Consider the following 18,088-nt stretch of genomic DNA (forward strand, 5'->3'; position numbering starts at 1 on the left):
AAAGAAAGAAAGAAAGAAAGAAAGAAAGAAAGAAAGAAAGAAAGAAAAAGAAAGAAAGAAAGAAAGAAAGAAGGAAAGAAAAAGAAAGAAAGAAAAAACTGAAAAGAAAAGAAAGAGCAGTTCAAACAAAGCAGGCAGCAGTCAGGACAAGTTGTGGCTCCAAACCTGTGTTCACTGTATAGAAAGACTCAAAAGGCCCTATCTATAGACTTTTCTGGAAAACAGTTTTATACCGGAGTTCCAGCTTAGCAGACAGAAGCCAATGGTCAGTTGGTGGGAGCAAAATAGGAAGGGGTTACCTGGTAACCAGTGGAGCACAGAAACATGACATTAGGATCAAATTCATTTTACTCTCAAAGAAGAGTTACTTCCCCTGCTTTAAAATTTCTTTGGATCCAAAGAAAACCAAAGTTGGTGGCATCACAATTCCAGACTTCAAGCTCTGTTACAAAGCTGTCATCATCAAGACAGTATGGTACTGGCACAAAAACAGACACATTGATCAATGGAACAGAATAGAGAACCCCAAGATGGACCCTCAACTCCATGGTCAACTAGTCTTTGACAAAGCAGGAAAGAATATCCAATGGAAAAAGGCAGTCTCTTCAACAAACGGTGTTGGGAAAATTGGACAGCCACATGCAGAAGAATGAAACCGGACCATCTTCTTACACCATACACAAAAATAGTCTCAAAATGGTTGAAAGGCCTAAATGTGAGACAGGAGTCCATCAAAATCCTAGAGGAGAACACAGGCAGCAACCTCTGTGATCTCGGCTGCAGCAACTTCTTGCTAGACACGTCTCCAAAGGCAAAGGTAGCAAAGGCAAAAATGAACTATTGGGACTTCATCAAGATAAAAAGCTTTTGCACAGCAAAGGAAACAGTCGACAAAAATCAAAAGACAGCTGACAGAATGGGAGAAGATATTTGCAAATGTCTTATCAGATAAAGGGTCAGTTCCAAAATCTATAAAGAACTTATCAAACTCAACACCCAAAGAACAAATAATCAAATCAAGAAATGGGCAGAAGACACGAACAGACATTTCTCCAAAGAAGACATCCAAATGGCCAACAGACACATGAAAAAATGCTCCATATCACTTGGCATCAGGGAAATACAAATCAAAACCACAATGAGATACCACCTCACACCGGTCAGAATGGCTAAAATTAGCACGTCAAGAAACGACAGATGTTGGCGAGGATGTGGAGAAAGGGGAACCCTCCTAAACTGTTGGTGGGAATGCAAGCTGGTACAGCCACTCTGAAAAACAGTATGGAGGTTCCTCAAAAAGTTGAAAATAGAGCTACCCTATGACCCAGCAATTGCACTACTAGGTATTTACCCCAAAGATACAAATGTAGTGATTCGAAGGGGTACCTGCACCCCAACATTAATAGCAGCAATGTCCACAATAGCCAAACTATAGAAAGAACCCAGATGTCCATAAATGGGTGGATAAAGAAGATGTTGTATGTATGTGTATATACATATATATATACACACACGCACACTGGAATATTACTTAGATAAAGTAGATGGATAAAGAAGATGTGATACACACACACACACACACACACAATGGAATATTACTCAGTCATCAAAAAATGAAATCTTGCCATTTGCAGTGAGGTGGATAGAACTAGAGAGTATGATGCTAAGCGAAATAAGTCAATCAGAGAAAGACAATTATCATATGATATCACTCATGTGAAATTTAAGAAACAAAACAGAGGAGCATAGGGGAAGGGAAGGAAAAATAAAACAAGATGATATCAGAGAGAGAGACAAACCATAAGAGACTCTTAATCATAGGAAATAAATTGAGGGTTGCTGGAGAGGATTGGGGTAGGGGGGAAGGGGTAACTGGGTGATAGACATTAAGGAGGGCACAGGATATAGTGAGCACTGGGTGTTATATAAGACTGATGAATCACTGAACTCTACCTCTGAAACTAATAATACATGATATGTAATTAATTGAATTTAAATTAAAAATAAATAAAAATAAAATGCTAAAAAAATAAATCAATCAAATTCCTTTGGTTCCTTCCCTGTACTAATTGGGCTAGATCCCTGATAAAGGTCATCTAAAGAGCTCTTTCTGGGCCAGAGTCCAGGGAGGGGGCTTGAGGCCAGCACAGTTGGGTCTACCAGGGTGCTTCTGCAGGTATGTGGTCCCAGTGCTGCCCTGGCCATGGAGCTCTTGCCGTGATTGACCACCATGCTGCTACTCATACGGCTGAGCTGCATGGCCAGGTTCTAAGCCAATATCACCTTGTACTGAGTGCTCTGTTTCACGTTCTCCACTAAGACCTATTGCAGTAACACACTCAGATGGTGGAGAACATGAATATTGTCAGTTGGTTTGTCCAGTTCTTCAAGTACATATAGGGCCTTCATGCTGAGACAGAGGGCCACCAGAACCTGGAAGTGAACCATCCTTGTGTCATCATTTCTAACCACCAGAGTGTCCTGAACATGATGGGCCTCTTGGAGGCCCTCTACAAGTGCTGTGTGTGGATCACCAAGCAGGAGTTCTCTTCGTGGGGCCTGTAGACCTGATCATGTGTCTCGGGGACATCTTTATCAACTGGCAGTGCTCCAGGACAAACTGTGACTGTGATGTCTGACATGGGCCAGCACATGGTCAGCAAGAACCTCAAAATGTGGATCTACCCTGAGGATTTGCAGAAGGACAATTCGGACCTGCTACCTTTCAAGAAAGATGCTTTTACCTCGCAATTCAGGTCTAGGTGCCCACCATTTCTGTGGTGTACCCCACCTTCTTCTCTTTCTATGACCCCAAAAGGGAGTTCTTCCTCTCAGGAACATTCCAGGTGGAGATGGTGGATGCCATCCCCACCAGTGGCCTCACTATGACTGATGTCCCCAGGCTATGAGGACCACCTTCTTCCACATGTCCAAGACACTCCAGGAGAATGGAGTTACTGCAAGGCCAGTCTTGTAACCAAGGCCATGGGGCAGAGCAGGACTGTGGGGCTGGATGGCTGGGAGACAGGACCTGGCTAGAGAATGGACAGAGGAAACCCCTTCCCCCATTCCCCTGCCCCAGCTGCCAAATATCACTGTGTCTTGCTCCTATAGCTCCCCTGGCTTTCATTCAGGCCCCTCCTGGCACTGGCCTCAGATCCAGTCCCCTGATGTCACCCAGAGGAGAGTTAGCCAGACCCTTCCCAAGCCCTGAGGGCAGGGCCTCATCCACTCTCATGCATCCAGGTTCTGGAAGTAGGGGTAGGCCTGGGGCTCAGATGGTCTGACAGGGCTGGTCTGAGCTGCAAGGTATCGGGGTAAATGGCCAGAAGTAAGGCCCTCCACCCTGAACCTGCAGGGTAGAGGCAGGCTCCTGGGTCCTGGCCACAGCATGCATCAGGCTCTCAGGGAAAAGAGGGGCTCTGGAGGGACCAAGACTCCCAGTCTTGTGCAGCCTGGGCCATAAGGAACAGGGGAGCAGAGTCTGCAACTCCTGTCAGCTTTGGGGAAGAAATCTCCTGAGCCCTACTGCAACTTGGTTGTTTTTATAAATGAATTCTTGGAAGTACAAAATAAAATAAAATAATAATAAAATAAATAAAAGAAAAGAAAAGAAAAGAATGGTGTGGTGAGAAGCCTACAAATCTGCTAACACAGAAAGCTCCTAACATCAAGGTAAGTTGCCGCTTCACTATATATGTTTCTTTCTATTTGCAGAACCACCCAAAGTCACTGTGATGCCCAAGAATCAGTCATTCACAGGAGGATATGAGGTCTCCATCAGGTGTTCTGCAACAGGTTATCCCAAACCAAAGATCACCTGGACCATTAATGATATGTTTATCATGGGTTCACACAGGTACTGGGTTTGTATCATGTTCTTTGTTTTTACTGAGTGAAGTGTTGATGAAAAACCAATCAAAAGTTGGACAAAACTAATGTGACTAAATCCCTAAGGTTAAGGGAGCTTTGACCAAAATCCACAGCTTTAGATTTTCTAAATAGGCCAGGAAATGGCCATAAAATAATAAATGATGAATTGACAGAGTTTGATGTTCTTCAATCTTGCATTTAATAGCTGGGCCTAAGAGCTTCACAATACTTGGCATCGCAAACATGACACCATAACACTTGGTTTACCTTGAATAATTGAAATGAGGATAGTAAACTTTCTGTGGGGTAATGTGTAGTTTTCATGAATCTATTAAAAATATGGTCCTGGGATTTAACAGGAGAGAGAAGAGGCAAAGGACAGAACAGTAGCTCTAATTAAAATGTGTGCAGACATTTCTTTGCAATTCCTATTCACTTTTGCCGTACTAGATTGAGATGTATTTTATCTGCTGGATGACTTCAAAAGACAGTGAATCCTCTCATGCGCAAAGAGTGTAATGAACATGTGGAACACAAACAAGGAAGTTTCCAGCTATTGAACTTCCATTGCTCTGGGTTTTGAGGAGGATGAGGGCTTAGGGCCAGATTCTATTCCTAGACTCACCACTGACTTTCTGCGTGACAGGAGGTATTGCTATCTCTCAGGTTTGCATTTGGTGGAACTTTTAGCATAACAATTCACACAGAGTGTGATTGTCTGGTTGCAAATTCCACTTCTTCCATTTACTAACTGCCTTTGGGCAAGTCACATAATCCCTTTGCTCATCCGTACAACAGAGATGATAATAGTATCTAACTCATTGGGTTGTTATGAGTATTTAAAATATTATGTAAAATTTCTGGAGCAGTCCTTGGCACAGAGCAAGTACTGGATACATGGGACCTATTATTACTACTACTACTATTACTATTATTATTACTACTACTACTACTATTACTATTATTATTACTACTACTACTACTATTACTATTATTACTACTACTACTATTACTATTATTATTACTACTACTACTACTATTACTATTATTACTACTGCTACTACTACTACCACTACTACATTTCTGTTTATAAAATGACAACATTAATAATTTCTACAGTCAGCACCAAAAATATGTCTAAGATATTTGAAGATATTTGTAAGGAAGATCCTATAGTTTCTTCATACTATTATTGGGGTATTTTCAACTTTTCTTTTCATCCCTAGGTATAGGATGACCTCAGAAGGTACCTTAATTATCAAAAATGCAGTTCCCAAAGATGCAGGGATCTATGGTTGCCTGGCAAGTAATTCAGCTGGAACAGACAAACAGACTTCTACCCTCAGATACATTGGCAAGTATAATCAGTTTAAAAGGCAGTGAAAATAGGATGAGTATCATATCAAGCAATTTAAAAGTACTTTTCTGAAAATTAATATTAGGAATGAGTTTTACCCAGTCTTATAATTTATTATTCATTTCACACATTGATTAAAGGAAATACTGTAACCTAATTTAAGTTAAAAGTTCAGGGAGTAGATAGCTTCATTAGTCAGCAAAACTCCAGGAGGCTTACAGATTGTGGTAGAGTCCCAGATGGTCCACAGAGTTCTATCCTTCCATGGTTTTTCTGTTGTTTGCAATATTTTGCTTACATCTTAATAAATTCTATATCCTTTCTAGTTTACCTCAACTTCCATTTTATATTTTTCACTTATATTCAAAACTTTATAATATTTCTATTATGATTAAATGTTTGTAACATTTCTGTCATTTATCCTATCTACATATTATTTTCACTTTTCATCTTTAGTTTTTCACCTCCAAACATAAACATTTATTGAAGATGCATTTCATGATAATCATTCTATAATATTCCATAACATAATGATTATAATAGATTCTAAAACAGGATTGTAATCTATTTTAATATAATGTATTCCATATATTCCAATATAATAGAATATTTCTTTTAATTTTTTTTTAAACAAATAAAGGACAAGGGCATTACATGCTCAATGTTAGTTTGTAAATTGTGAATAATTAATGGCTAACGATCCACCCTGCCATTCATGGTAAGGTAGTGAAACTGGAAGTGGAAGAGAGGAAGAAAGCTAAAATAAAAATTGAGAATTGTAGTTGGTATGTACATATGAGGGAGGTAGCAAAAGTGTCATAAATATTGACTCTGAAAGCCTGGAAAGAAATGGTTTCATTGACAGAAATGAAGGCACATGGTGAGTAAGTTTGGAAGATTGGAGAGGAAATAGGCAGTGGGAATGCAGAAAGGGGGGTGGAAAGAGATTCTGAATTGTAAAATGAATTTTGGTTCATTCACAAGCCAAAATAGTTGACCCACTTATTTACCTTATTAATCACCCAGAGTATCTAAAAATACTAAAGATTGTGGAATATAAAATAAAAAATGTATGTTATGAAGTCCTTACTTTTTGAGAACTTGTGTAATGGGAGTGGCTATACATAAAGAAATGTAAGACAGCAGACAGACAAGTACTACAGTGAGGGTTGGCAGAGAGGAAGATTAATTCTGACTGGGGAATTTGTAAAGATTTCTCAGAGGAGACAGGATTTAAACTCAGTCTGGAGGAATGAGTGGGATTCAAAGAACTAGGGCAAAGGGCATTTCAGGCTTTTGCAAAAGCAGGAAGATAGGAGAGAGTAGGGGTTGTTTTGGACTACCAGCATAGCTTCGTACCTTGTGATAGGAAAGGAAACGTATGGAGGATAAGTTAAAAAAGAAAGCTCTGCACCAGTTTATGATTTTTGAAAGCCAAACTAGAGAATCATGAAATAAAATCACCAGAGCTTTTCTAGCAGAGGATTAACATGATCTTTGAGAAGTTAACTCTTAGCTTTGTTTAAAACTACCTCAATTAAAATTAGAAAGTCCTAACATGCCCAGTTCAGAGAAAAATGTATGTATGAGTGAATGAAAGCATTAAGCAAGGGAGGAAAGAAACTTAGAGAATGTTTGTATTTAGCATCAAAGGGAAAAAGGGAATGGAGACTCTACTTTTTATAGATAAAACTTTTAGTCTTAGACTGCAACTCTCTCTGTAGTTAAACATGAATATCCTTAAAATCATGCAGAAAATGTTACAACGAATTAACCTGTAATTACATTATCCTCAAGTCTTAATCTAGCCAAATCAGTCTTACCATTACAGCTCTTTTGATATTTTTATTACTATCAGTCTTCTCTCTGTTCCTTTATATTACTTGTTATTTCTATAAGATGTGTTCAGATTTCTAAGATTTTTCTTTCTTTATATATCTTTTTTTATAAGGACCTTTCTGTTAATATCCTAAATTTTTGACTCTTTTATCAGAATTATTTTTGCCTAATATATATATATTTGACCTTGATAAATGATCTTCTCATCACACACATCCATGTACATGTGCATTAGAAGAGTCTCTTTCTGTTTATAAACATTGAAATAGCTACAAGCACGTAAACACTAGTGGATTTTGTTAAACTGGTTCATTTAGTGTAATTATAAACAACGTGCATGTCGCATTGGGCCAGACATTAACCATTTGCTTGTTTGTTTTTTTCAGAAGCCCCAAAGTTGATCGTAGTTCAGAGTGAGCTCTTGGTTGCTCTTGGGGATACAACAGTTATGGAATGTAAAGCCTCTGGTATTCCTCCACCTCAAGTTAAATGGTTCAAAGGTACATTTCTTAAGTATGTTCATGTCTGGTTCACTTAGTTTTGTTTTCTCTTTTAAAACGATGATTTGTTAAAATTTTGTTTTGATGTGTGACTTAGCAGCCCCATAAAATGTGTTTATGATCTCACTAGAGACAATAGTTCAAAATTCTGAACTCTAAATTTCAGGATTTGACATCTGGTGTGGATTATAGGACCATGAAAATCAAAGCAGGAAAAGTTCGCCTTTGCTAATCCAGCTGAACATTCTCTTTGTTAGTTTAGGATTGTTTCCTGTAGAAAATGGTCCAAGAATACGCTGTTAATGTTTAAGATGACTTTCCTGATTTCGGTTCACTTTTCTTAGAGATAATGGCTGTCACTATTAGAAAGTTTTCTAGATTCTCAAGGACACTTTGTACAAAGTCCTCAAAAAAGACATCACATTCAAACTTACAGGTAAATGAAAGACAAATGTGTTGTGTGGTTGGCTTCATCGCACATGGTAGATGCTTTTATCAAGCGTGGAAATTGTCTGCTTGCATTTGTAACATAAAGATTACACCTTTGTGATTCTATAATAAAATAACAGTAATTACTGTGCTGTTTGTCTTAGTGAGAATACACTTGGGTCCTAGTCCAGGCTCAGATGCTGACAGTAGGTATCTGTGTAAAACATCCCGCTTCTGTTTCTGTCTCAGTTCTTCCAATCTATGAGCAAGAAAAATTCCCGCAAACACTCTAAAAGGGAGGTTGCTAGGATTATTGAGATGCTGTTTGCAAAATACTTTTTAATCTTCAGATGAAAAATGCTAAACAGTACAAAGAACTATTGTTATGATTCTGTTTGTTAAATCACAGACATCCCCATAGCAACGGGTTGATGTCATAATCACAAAATTATGAATTCACCTCGGGTTCAAACTCTTGGGGAACATGAGGTGAAAAAGAAAGGCTTTATGTAGAAAACAAACACTTTTAAATAATACAAATCAAAAACAGGAAAACTAGGAGATAATGCCATTTTCATGGTTTTCCATGTTAAATGATATTGAGTCTTCATGTTTTCTGTGATAAGAAAAGCATTTCTGGATTTGCTTCTTAATTAGGTTTATTTCAGGTACATACACTACTTTTACTTATTTAAAATACTTAAATCTTTGAATTACAAATGAAATAATCAATGTCAAACTCACATCATAAATAAATCCAGAAAAAATGTGTTTTAGAAGCAGTATTTCTCTTTTTTAAAAGTCAGTGGTTTATGTTAAAAATAAAAATTAAAAAAAGTAATATAACCTGCTGACTTCTCTGCCCATAGATAGCAGAGTCACACAGAAACATTGAGGCTTTTATTTTTAAAATTGAGGCTACTTTTCTGAATTAAATGTAGTCTTCATGTTAGCCTGGGTCTCATAAATGGCTTGGAAGGTAAGGAGGAGTTAGGGAGCCATGTAGCCATCATATGGAAGATTCTAGAATTGACTACCTATTAGTTCTCTCAAACATAGATGTTGGGGTTCAACAGACCCAGTAAATAATATCCCATTTCTCTGTCCAAGTTATGAAGCCACAGAGCTAGAATGTGGGCATTAAACACCGACAGACCATATTGGAGGACATGCTCCAATGTTCATCAACAATATGCAGAGCAGTCATAAAGCCCACAATCAGGCCAACCTACTGCCCTACCTATCCCAGGCAGGCAATTTATTGCATATGCAGAGTCTGGATCATCAAGAACAGAACTAGAGGATAATCTCTTCTACATGCAGATTGGCTCCAGAAAGAAAGGGGGAGGAGGCAGCTGGTTTTTCCTTTACACCTCTGTTAGGGATGAGACAATAGGAAGGTTATGAAAATTCTACCTATGGAAACCAAGGGGTAAAGAAGAGACCTCACCTTAACCAGAAGAATAACTTTTTCCTCATACCCTTTTTTTTTGACAATTCTGATTGAATGAAGTAGGTGGTGATTGATTGATTGATTGATTGTAAGAACACATGGAATCTATCTTTTTTTTTTTTAAAGATTTTATTTATTTTTATTTGACACAGAGACAGAGAGCACAAGCACAAGCAGGGGCAGAGGCAGGCAGAGGGAGAGGGAGAAGCAGACTCCCCGCTGAGCAGGGAGCCCGACGTGGGACTCAATCCCAGGAGCCCAGGATCATGACCCGAGTCGAAGGCAGCCGCTTAACCAACTGAGCCACCCAGGCGCCCTGGAATCTATCTTCTTAACAAATGTTTAAGGGTGCCTGGGTGGCTCAGTTGGTTGGGCAGCTGCCTTCGGCTCGGGTCACGATCCTGGAGTCCCTAGATTGAGTCCCGCATCGGGCTCCCTGCTCGGCAGGGAGTCTGCTTCTCCCTCTGACCATCCCCCCTCTCATGTGCTTTCTCTTTCTCTCATTCTCTCTCTGTCAAATAAATAAACAAAATCTTAAAAAAAAAATGTTTAAGTGTACAATACAGTATTGTTAACTATAGGCACTTTGTTGCACAGCAGATCTCTAGGACTTATCTTGTGCAATTTAAACACTTCCTCATTTCCTTTGCTCCAAACCCCAGGCAACCACTATCCATTAATAAATTGTATTCCGTTCAGATCATCAGAGAAAAGGAATTCCATAAATACAAATACTCATCAAAATTTTGGATTTTTCATTTTTAGAAATAAGCAACATACAGTGGGTTCAAAAAAGAATCGGGGACACTATTAAAATGTTGCATAGAGGATATTTCTGGTAAAATAAATTGGATTTTTAAATTTAGATTGGTGTTTCTTAAAGTGTAGTCAGGAATCCCTGGGGGTTCTTCATAATTCTTTTCAGGGAATCCAGATCAAAATTATTTTCCTAATTATACCAAGATATTATTTGTCTTTATCACATTCATTGTCTCATGGGTATATAGTGGAGTTTTTGGAGGCTACATAATGCAGAAGCAAAGATGAGCACTCAGCTGTCTTCTATTAAGCTAGACATTCTAGAAATTTGCAAAAATGTGAAACGCCACTCTTCTCACTAAATTTCTCTTGTTTTTGGAAATATAATTATTTCCTCATAAAATATGTTCATTATGTTAAAATATTATGAGTTTGTTATTATAAAATAAATGCATACATTTAAAATTTTTTCAGTTTCATTTCTAAAATGCTAAATACAAATAAATATAGTTCATATAAACAAAACCTCATTAAAGTCCCCAGTAATTTCTAAAAGTATAAAAGGGTCTTGAGACAAACATTTTTGAGAACCACTAATTACCATCAGCTATTTGAAAGGATCTCATGCCAGGGATAATGACCTCTCTGTTTGTTCATCTTACATCCACAGAGACCAGAATTGAATTTAAACTACAGCATAAAGAGAACCCTCTTCAGTGGTAATGATGTTAAATCCTAGCATAGATTGTCAGGGAAGTTTGTATATTTTACTATTTATACCATTCTTTTAATCTTATCTAATATTAAAACTAAATAATCCCTATTTCACTTCCATCTCAAAATTCTATATTTCTCTATGGTTTCTAAATAATTTGGTGACTAATTTTTTAGTTGAAATGAAGAAAGGAGAGATTATCAAAATGTGTTCAGAATGCAAACTTGACTAAACCAGTGTTTTCCAATTTATATTTTGTTTCATTGCTGCTATTCTTTAAACATTTTTATTTTGATAAAAGCTACTAGCTAAAAGGTTTTGATTTTATCCTCTTGTGTCCTTTGACATACACAAAAGAAATAGGAGAGAAGTAAATTCCAAAATTCTAAATGCATTTTAGTCCAAACATTCTAATACTTGATGAACAGCTAGGTCACATCGCATTCTCCCTTAGTGGGAGGAAAGTTTATGTCAACATCATCTGCTTTTATTTATGAAAATTTCCCAGAGGCACATAGACACAGCTTTGGTTGTTTCTCTTATTCTCACTTGGTATGTAGTAGCAAGCTTAAAAGGATGATTTGGGTTTTAAATATTGGAATACTGAAAAATACTTTATTTTTGGCACTGACGGTTGCTAATGTAATTTTTTTGTTTTGTTTTCAAATTTATGGCTCCTTTGACCCCTTCTGCTCCCAAAATTATAAAAACAAAAAGAGAATTGTCTGTTTGTTGCCCTGAGTCTGTTGATTGGTGATTTTTATAGTATACTAGAGAATTACTAGTTCCGGAGTTTTCTCTCTCTCCTTTTTTTTTTTTTTTTTTTTTGTTAGAAGCTAAGAGAATTACTACTGTGGTCTTCAGGGCACATGGCTAGGCTAGTACGTGACATTTTGGAGAGCAGTTTTTTAAGACTTGACATCTGGGCATGCTATGAACCCCTTAGAGCAATGGCCTTCAAACTTCCAGGAAGATTTTAGGACCCCCACAAAAAGTTCAATATTACCCTTTAACAAAAACAAAAAAGCTATGGACACCAAGTATTAAACATCCAGTACTGGGTATTTTTTTTATGAAATTGGCCATCATGGTTAATTTTATTCTTAAGAGAGGTGTCACCCTGAAGGAGGAGAAACATAAGGAGAGACTAACTGCTTAACTTACAGATTAGTTGAGGCATTGCCTGCCTTCAGAAAGAAATGGTTCCCAGGAGATTTGAGGTGCTGCGGGGACACACAGCATACACAGGTAACTCAGACACTAATTTTTCTAGCGTCATTCTAGCTTCACACTGAGGTCAAACTCAGTGCATGGTTTCATCCTCCACCCATTTATTTCCTACCTGCCTCTTCCAGAAACTCATAACTCAACTTAAAGAACTTGGATGAATAATACAGATTAGTAAAGGTATCCTGAGAGATTGATACAAAACACTTCTCTCTGGCCATTGTCAAGAAATTTCTCATCCGTTTTTCCCCTGCTACCAACAAGCTCTTCCGCATCCTCTCCAGATAGCTACAGTTGCTTCTTTGCTAGACATCCTCAGAAGCCTCGCAGGTAGCCTGTACCTCTCCCAAGATACCATCTAACTGATAGCATTCAGCAAACCAAAACACTGGTCATTGACCGAACTAAGAACACCATGGTCTCCTAAAGCACTTCCTGGATAACTGGAATTCATCCTGCCACAAAGATGGTAGAAACCTTTCTTCAACCTTCATCTTCCCATTCCCATCTTACCTAACACAGCCATGGTGGCAGCTACCATCCTTTCCCAGCCCCCTGGCGCATCTTGAAGAGTTCATTCTTATTTAGGTACATACAGTAGAAAATATTTGGGGCCAGATTTTTGGCTCTCGGTCAGCCCATAGATTTATACAGACTAATAAATCAGCTTAGTGCCAAGAAACACTTCATTCTTTCTTTGCATAAACATTGTTTAAGTGTCTATGTTGTATTTTAAGAACTTCACAGTCCGTTTTCTTCAGCAGTTTAGAAATCAAACCAGTACCGGAGTAAACTATGTAAATACTTTAGTTAATGTTCTCTCTTTGTTTTGACGTAGGGGATCTTGAGCTGAGGCCCTCAACATTCCTCCTTATTGACCCTCTCTTGGGGCTTTTGAAGATTCAAGAAACTCAAGACCTGGATGCTGGTGATTATATGTGTGTAGCTGTCAATGATGCTGGAAGAGCTGCTGGCAAGATAACTCTGGATGTTGGCTGTAAGCATCCCAGCTCTGATAGACACGTTCGTTTTTTTTTCCATGCTAAGAACTTTGAAACATCTGAGTGGAAATATCTGTCAGAATGGACAAATTAGAGTTAGCGTTTCAGATTATTAATATAGTAACGGTAATAAGTATTTACCAAGGGCTTTCTATGTGCCATGCACCGTGATAAAACCTTGTACGTGCATTATCTCGTTAAACTCTCAGAGCAATCCTAAGAGGAAGATATTATAATGATCTCCATTAGATAGATAAGGAAATGGAGGTGTAGCAAATCTAAGTAACTTGACCAGGATCACAGATCTATGGAGGGGCCGAGCCTGGATATTTGAACACAGGTTATCTGACGTCAGAGACTATAGGCTTCACTGGTATATCATCTATTGCCAAACATTTTCCTAACGGGAGTTGGATGACGCAAAATTCCTAAGTATTAACATCTGGAGGCCAGAAATTAGACTTTGGCCCTAGACCATAATTTGGAGATGTTGATGATAGCAAAGGTAGCAGATTGTGCTTTTGCTTTAAAAAAAAAAAATAAAATTTACTAGCAATGACTCCTCAGTGTATAAAATAAAGTACTAGTTACAAATCAATGTCAATCACATCATGAAGGATACAGCATGTGCATAGCAACTGTTGTCAGATTACTCAAGAAGTTTGGTTCTCCCTCCTTCTTTGTCTCTCCATCTCCTGTTTCTTAAAAAAAAAAAAAATTTTTTTCTACATAGTGTGGTAACACATGATATAAAACAGAGCTTGTTTTGTATGAAAAGCAACCTGGCAGCTTAATTTTAACAGATAATTCAAACATTTACATCAGTTAAACTTATAAAATATGACATTTTGTTAAATTGCATTTTCATTTATGTATGATGATTTTCATGCCTCAGCTGTTTTTTTTAACAAAAGTTAAGAACTATAAGAAAATGCATTTTTTTTAGAATAAAGTAATATAAAACATTTTAGCTCTATCTTAATTCTTTAAATGAATATAATCGCCCTGTAAGCTTAATATTTTATTTCATGTAAACTAATTTTTTTCCTCTTAGGATCTTTTTATGATCCCCTTGCCCTTGGGCTGTCTGAACACTGTGCGTTCTTGGTGATTATGCCCTTGGGGTAGAATCGACAAAGCTGGAAATGGCCACAAAGACCACATTAGAATCTGGCTAGGGCAGAGCAAAATGTGTTTGACCATGACTAAACTCTGGGGTTATTAAGAGAAGTGCCTTGGAAATAAGATTGGAATCTCTGGGTGGAGGATATCTGAATCTACCAGCAGAGTTAAAACACAAGGAAACCTTTTAGAAAAGTAGGGCCCGAATGAAGAGGATCACTTGATACATAATTCTTGTTTCTAAGAAATATACAAGTACAGTGTTTCAAATTCCCAACATTTTCTAGCTCTGCTTCTCCCTCTTCCCTGCCCAGATATTTTATATTTACCCAACATTCTTCTAGAGTTGTCTAGCTCTAGAGGAAGAACGAATTAGTCTGAGTAATTTTTCCCAGCAAAAATGGGAATGACACCCTCACCCCTCTCCAAGACTGTAAGAAAATCTAAACAGTGTACACAATTCTTTGCTTATTTACTGCCTTCTTGATAATCTTTTTAGCTTCTGGATTTTCCAGGTTATCTCTTTTGACTAGTGAAAAACCATGTAAAGTTTAGGGCTCTCTGTCCTGGAGTGACTTGCATTGGAATAGGAAACATCCTAACAAAAGTTTTGTATTTAATCCTTCATTCCTTGAACTGAATTTTGTTTTATCTTCACTCCTATTCAAGATCTTCACTCTCTATGACCTTTTCTAAAACAATGGCTCTCTCAGCTTTTATCCTGGTCATTGTTCTGATGGAGCCCTTAACATAAACTCAATTGTTTCTTTACTGTAACCTTGATCATTAAGTTGCCAAATAACTTAATACTAACATTAGTGCCGTGCATGCGTCTGTTATGCCTTAACCATCTCCTTATTCACCGTTAGAATTCTGATTACCTTAGCTCACAAAGTTTGGTTAGACCTTGTCTGTCCACATAAAACGATGGTTATATATCCTAGCAGATACAGGGTGTAACTGCCAAAGGCCCATGGAAATCACAGTTGCAGTGATGGTTGTAGTTGTCACTATTAGGATTAAAAGCCAACAAACAAACAAAAAAAACTCCGAAAATTTTCCTCAGAATTTACACAGTGGTTAAGAGAATGGGCTTTGGAGAGAGACTGGGTTTTCTGCCTGACTTTAATAGTACCTACCTGTTAAGTTAGTTGTAAAGATGAAATGAGACATCATTACCTACCCACATGCGTTCAGCATGTCAGTGGTTGCTGCTCTCCCATCTGCCTCACGAATGGCACACATATCAAATACATGAACTTCACAAATTGAATTGTCATTTTGATTCTTGGAGTCCTGAAAAATAATATAGAAACACACATATAATAATGGCGTAGTATTTAAGATTAAGCATTGGGCTTTTAATATGAAAGTCACTGTTTCAAGTTGATTTTTTTTTTGAAAAAGGGCCTGAGATAATTCAAGTGCTACTTTTAGTAGTAGTGCATAAAATTAATCATTTGCGTTCCAAAACTATTGGGCATAAATTTAAGTAGCTTATGACTGAAAAAGAAAAACATGCCTTTATCCCTATCATGTAGCTGTTGGGCGTTCAGATCGTTTTTGTGGGCCTGTTACCTTACATCAATACTAGATCAAAAAACAATGATAAAAAAGCTGTTCAATATTATTGTGGAGTTACAGCTTCTTGTAGTGAGTCTCCTCTTTCCTGTTTCTCATTATCATGGCTCTGAGTTATAGACATTTCAGGTCAGCAGGGAAAGTTACCAGTGCTTTTCATCCTTTTTTAAAAAGAGGTAGTGAATTGTGAAGTCATTTGGAAGAGAAGAAGATTGGCTACATCAAACAAAAAGTTGGCCTGGCAGTGATTTTATTTGCAGTATTCCACACCACTCAGGATTTGAGTCTTAGACTGTGGTTTTGTGTTTTGTGCTTTGGTAGAACCAAAACAGTGTGTTCAGCCATTTTAGGAAAGAAAATCTCCGTTTGACTAATATAATGCAAGAGTTGCCTTAGTGGATATATATTTAATTATCACTAAAGGAACTAGAATAATTTTATGGAATAGCTTTTAGAGCAGAAAAGTTTGTAACTTTTCTATTTTCAGAGTGAAAATATCTGTCGGTGACAACAAAGCCATACCCTGTGTTAATTCTGCAGTTCTTAAAGGATTTGCACACAAATATTTAGGGGATCCCAGTGAGTCCATCATAATCCTGACAGACTGTATGCACAAACTGAAATTGAAATTAATAATAGATATATTAAATTTCGGAGCTAAGATTTAATAAATTAACTCAACAATATTTATAACCAATGATAGTTAATATTTGGATGATTACTACATGCCTAAATGATTAATGAAGACTACCTCTTTTAACAATGTGAGATAGGAAATATTATCACCTCCTTTTGTTCATGGAGAGATTTAGACTGGGGGAGGCAAAATAATTTTCCAATTTTACAGACTAAGAAATAATGGAACTGCCATTCAAAATCACCTAATGGACTGTAATGTCTCTAAGCAACACAGCCTCCCCTGTACAAGTCTGGTGTTTTGTACTACAATCACTGCTGCCCCTTCCCTGGTCCCTTTAATCTGTTTACCATCCACCCAATGTAATTCACTTGGAGTCCGAATTGGCCACACTCAGGAGTAGGAAGTATTTAAAAGGTGTCTTGGCCTGAGTTAGGAGTTGCTTCATTTTTGAGGTTTGCTTGTCATTGATGCTGTCTTGGCTGCTTACCTAGTGCCTGGTACTCTCATTTGCCTTGTTTTCTGGTACAAGTATGTATATTCCCTAACTTTTTGCTTGTCTTGTGCCTGACGCTGTTCCCAAAGCTTCTTCACCACAGATGACTTCTTCTGTCTTAATTGAGTTTTATGGGCACAATCTGAACTCTGCTTATCCTTTTTTAGTCCAGTTTGTTCTTGGCTTTCTTACTTCTGAAAATTCTAATTTGTCTCCGTTTTCACTGATGGCTATGTTCTGTTGTGTCAGTAAGCTTGGGTTCTTCCCAAATACTTGGTCAATCCCAGGCTTCTGCATATCTTTTTGTTTTTCTGGAATTTATTTTCTGCCCCATTTTCACATCCACCTGCCCACAATCTGCACCTAATACATCCTGAGACTTTTATACTTAATGTCTATTTTTCAGAAAAGCAACTGGCTCTGGAATAAATGATTACTAACCACTCTAGAGAAAAGTAACTAGTCCTTTACACCTAAGATAGGCAAACAATGAGCTGCTTTATAAATTATTTTCTAAATATACTTATTTTGCCTATTATTTTTATAAGCCAAATTCCCATAGAGGTGGATTAAGAGAAATCTAAACACGGCCTCACTACTTCTTTTTAAAAACATGTTACTCAATTGTGGGTTTAATTTAATTTAATTTTATTTAGGTTCAATAAACAAATAATAGGGCTTCTGAAATTGCCATGTTTTCTTCAAAAGTGCAAGTTCAAATGTGGGATCAAGGTTGTTATCATCACCATACACTTACACACATACACAAATGCACACACTAGATTATTGTTGAAATGTTATAATATTGATTCAATCATTCACAGATATCTAGCCGCCTTGAATAATGCACAAAGTACTATGTTAGTTGCCAAAAAAAGACAAAATATGGTTGCAAACATGAACTCTCTAGGGAAAATCAAACATTAGTCTAATAAAAGGCAGCATGTGGGCCATTGCCATGAGAGTGATAAAGAGTGAGTTCTCTGAAACCTCACATAGGGAAGAAATCATGTCTATCTGGGAGGATGAGAGATGGCATTGAGGAGGGACCTTTTGAACTGGATTAAAGAATTGTCAGTATTTCAATAGCCAGAGATCA

At 37.4% G+C, this 18,088-nt stretch overlaps 1 protein-coding gene and 1 pseudogene across 1 annotated transcript in view; both read left to right on the top strand.

Annotated features, from left to right (window-relative positions):
- The window catches only part of HMCN1 (hemicentin 1), a 487,037-nt gene that overhangs the window by 245,680 nt on the left and 223,269 nt on the right, over window positions 1–18,088 (top strand). The window contains exons 12-15 of the mRNA XM_021682591.1: window positions 3,718–3,859; window positions 5,100–5,227; window positions 7,456–7,569; window positions 12,991–13,149. Coding sequence (XP_021538266.1) covers window positions 3,718–3,859; window positions 5,100–5,227; window positions 7,456–7,569; window positions 12,991–13,149 — 543 coding nt within the window. The remainder of the gene's footprint in view (window positions 1–3,717; window positions 3,860–5,099; window positions 5,228–7,455; window positions 7,570–12,990; window positions 13,150–18,088) is intronic.
- On the top strand, window positions 2,344–2,977 carry LOC110574160 (annotated as a pseudogene).

Source organism: Neomonachus schauinslandi, chromosome 6 (genome assembly GCF_002201575.2).
Source record: "Neomonachus schauinslandi chromosome 6, ASM220157v2, whole genome shotgun sequence".
Lineage (NCBI taxonomy): Eukaryota > Metazoa > Chordata > Mammalia > Carnivora > Phocidae > Neomonachus > Neomonachus schauinslandi.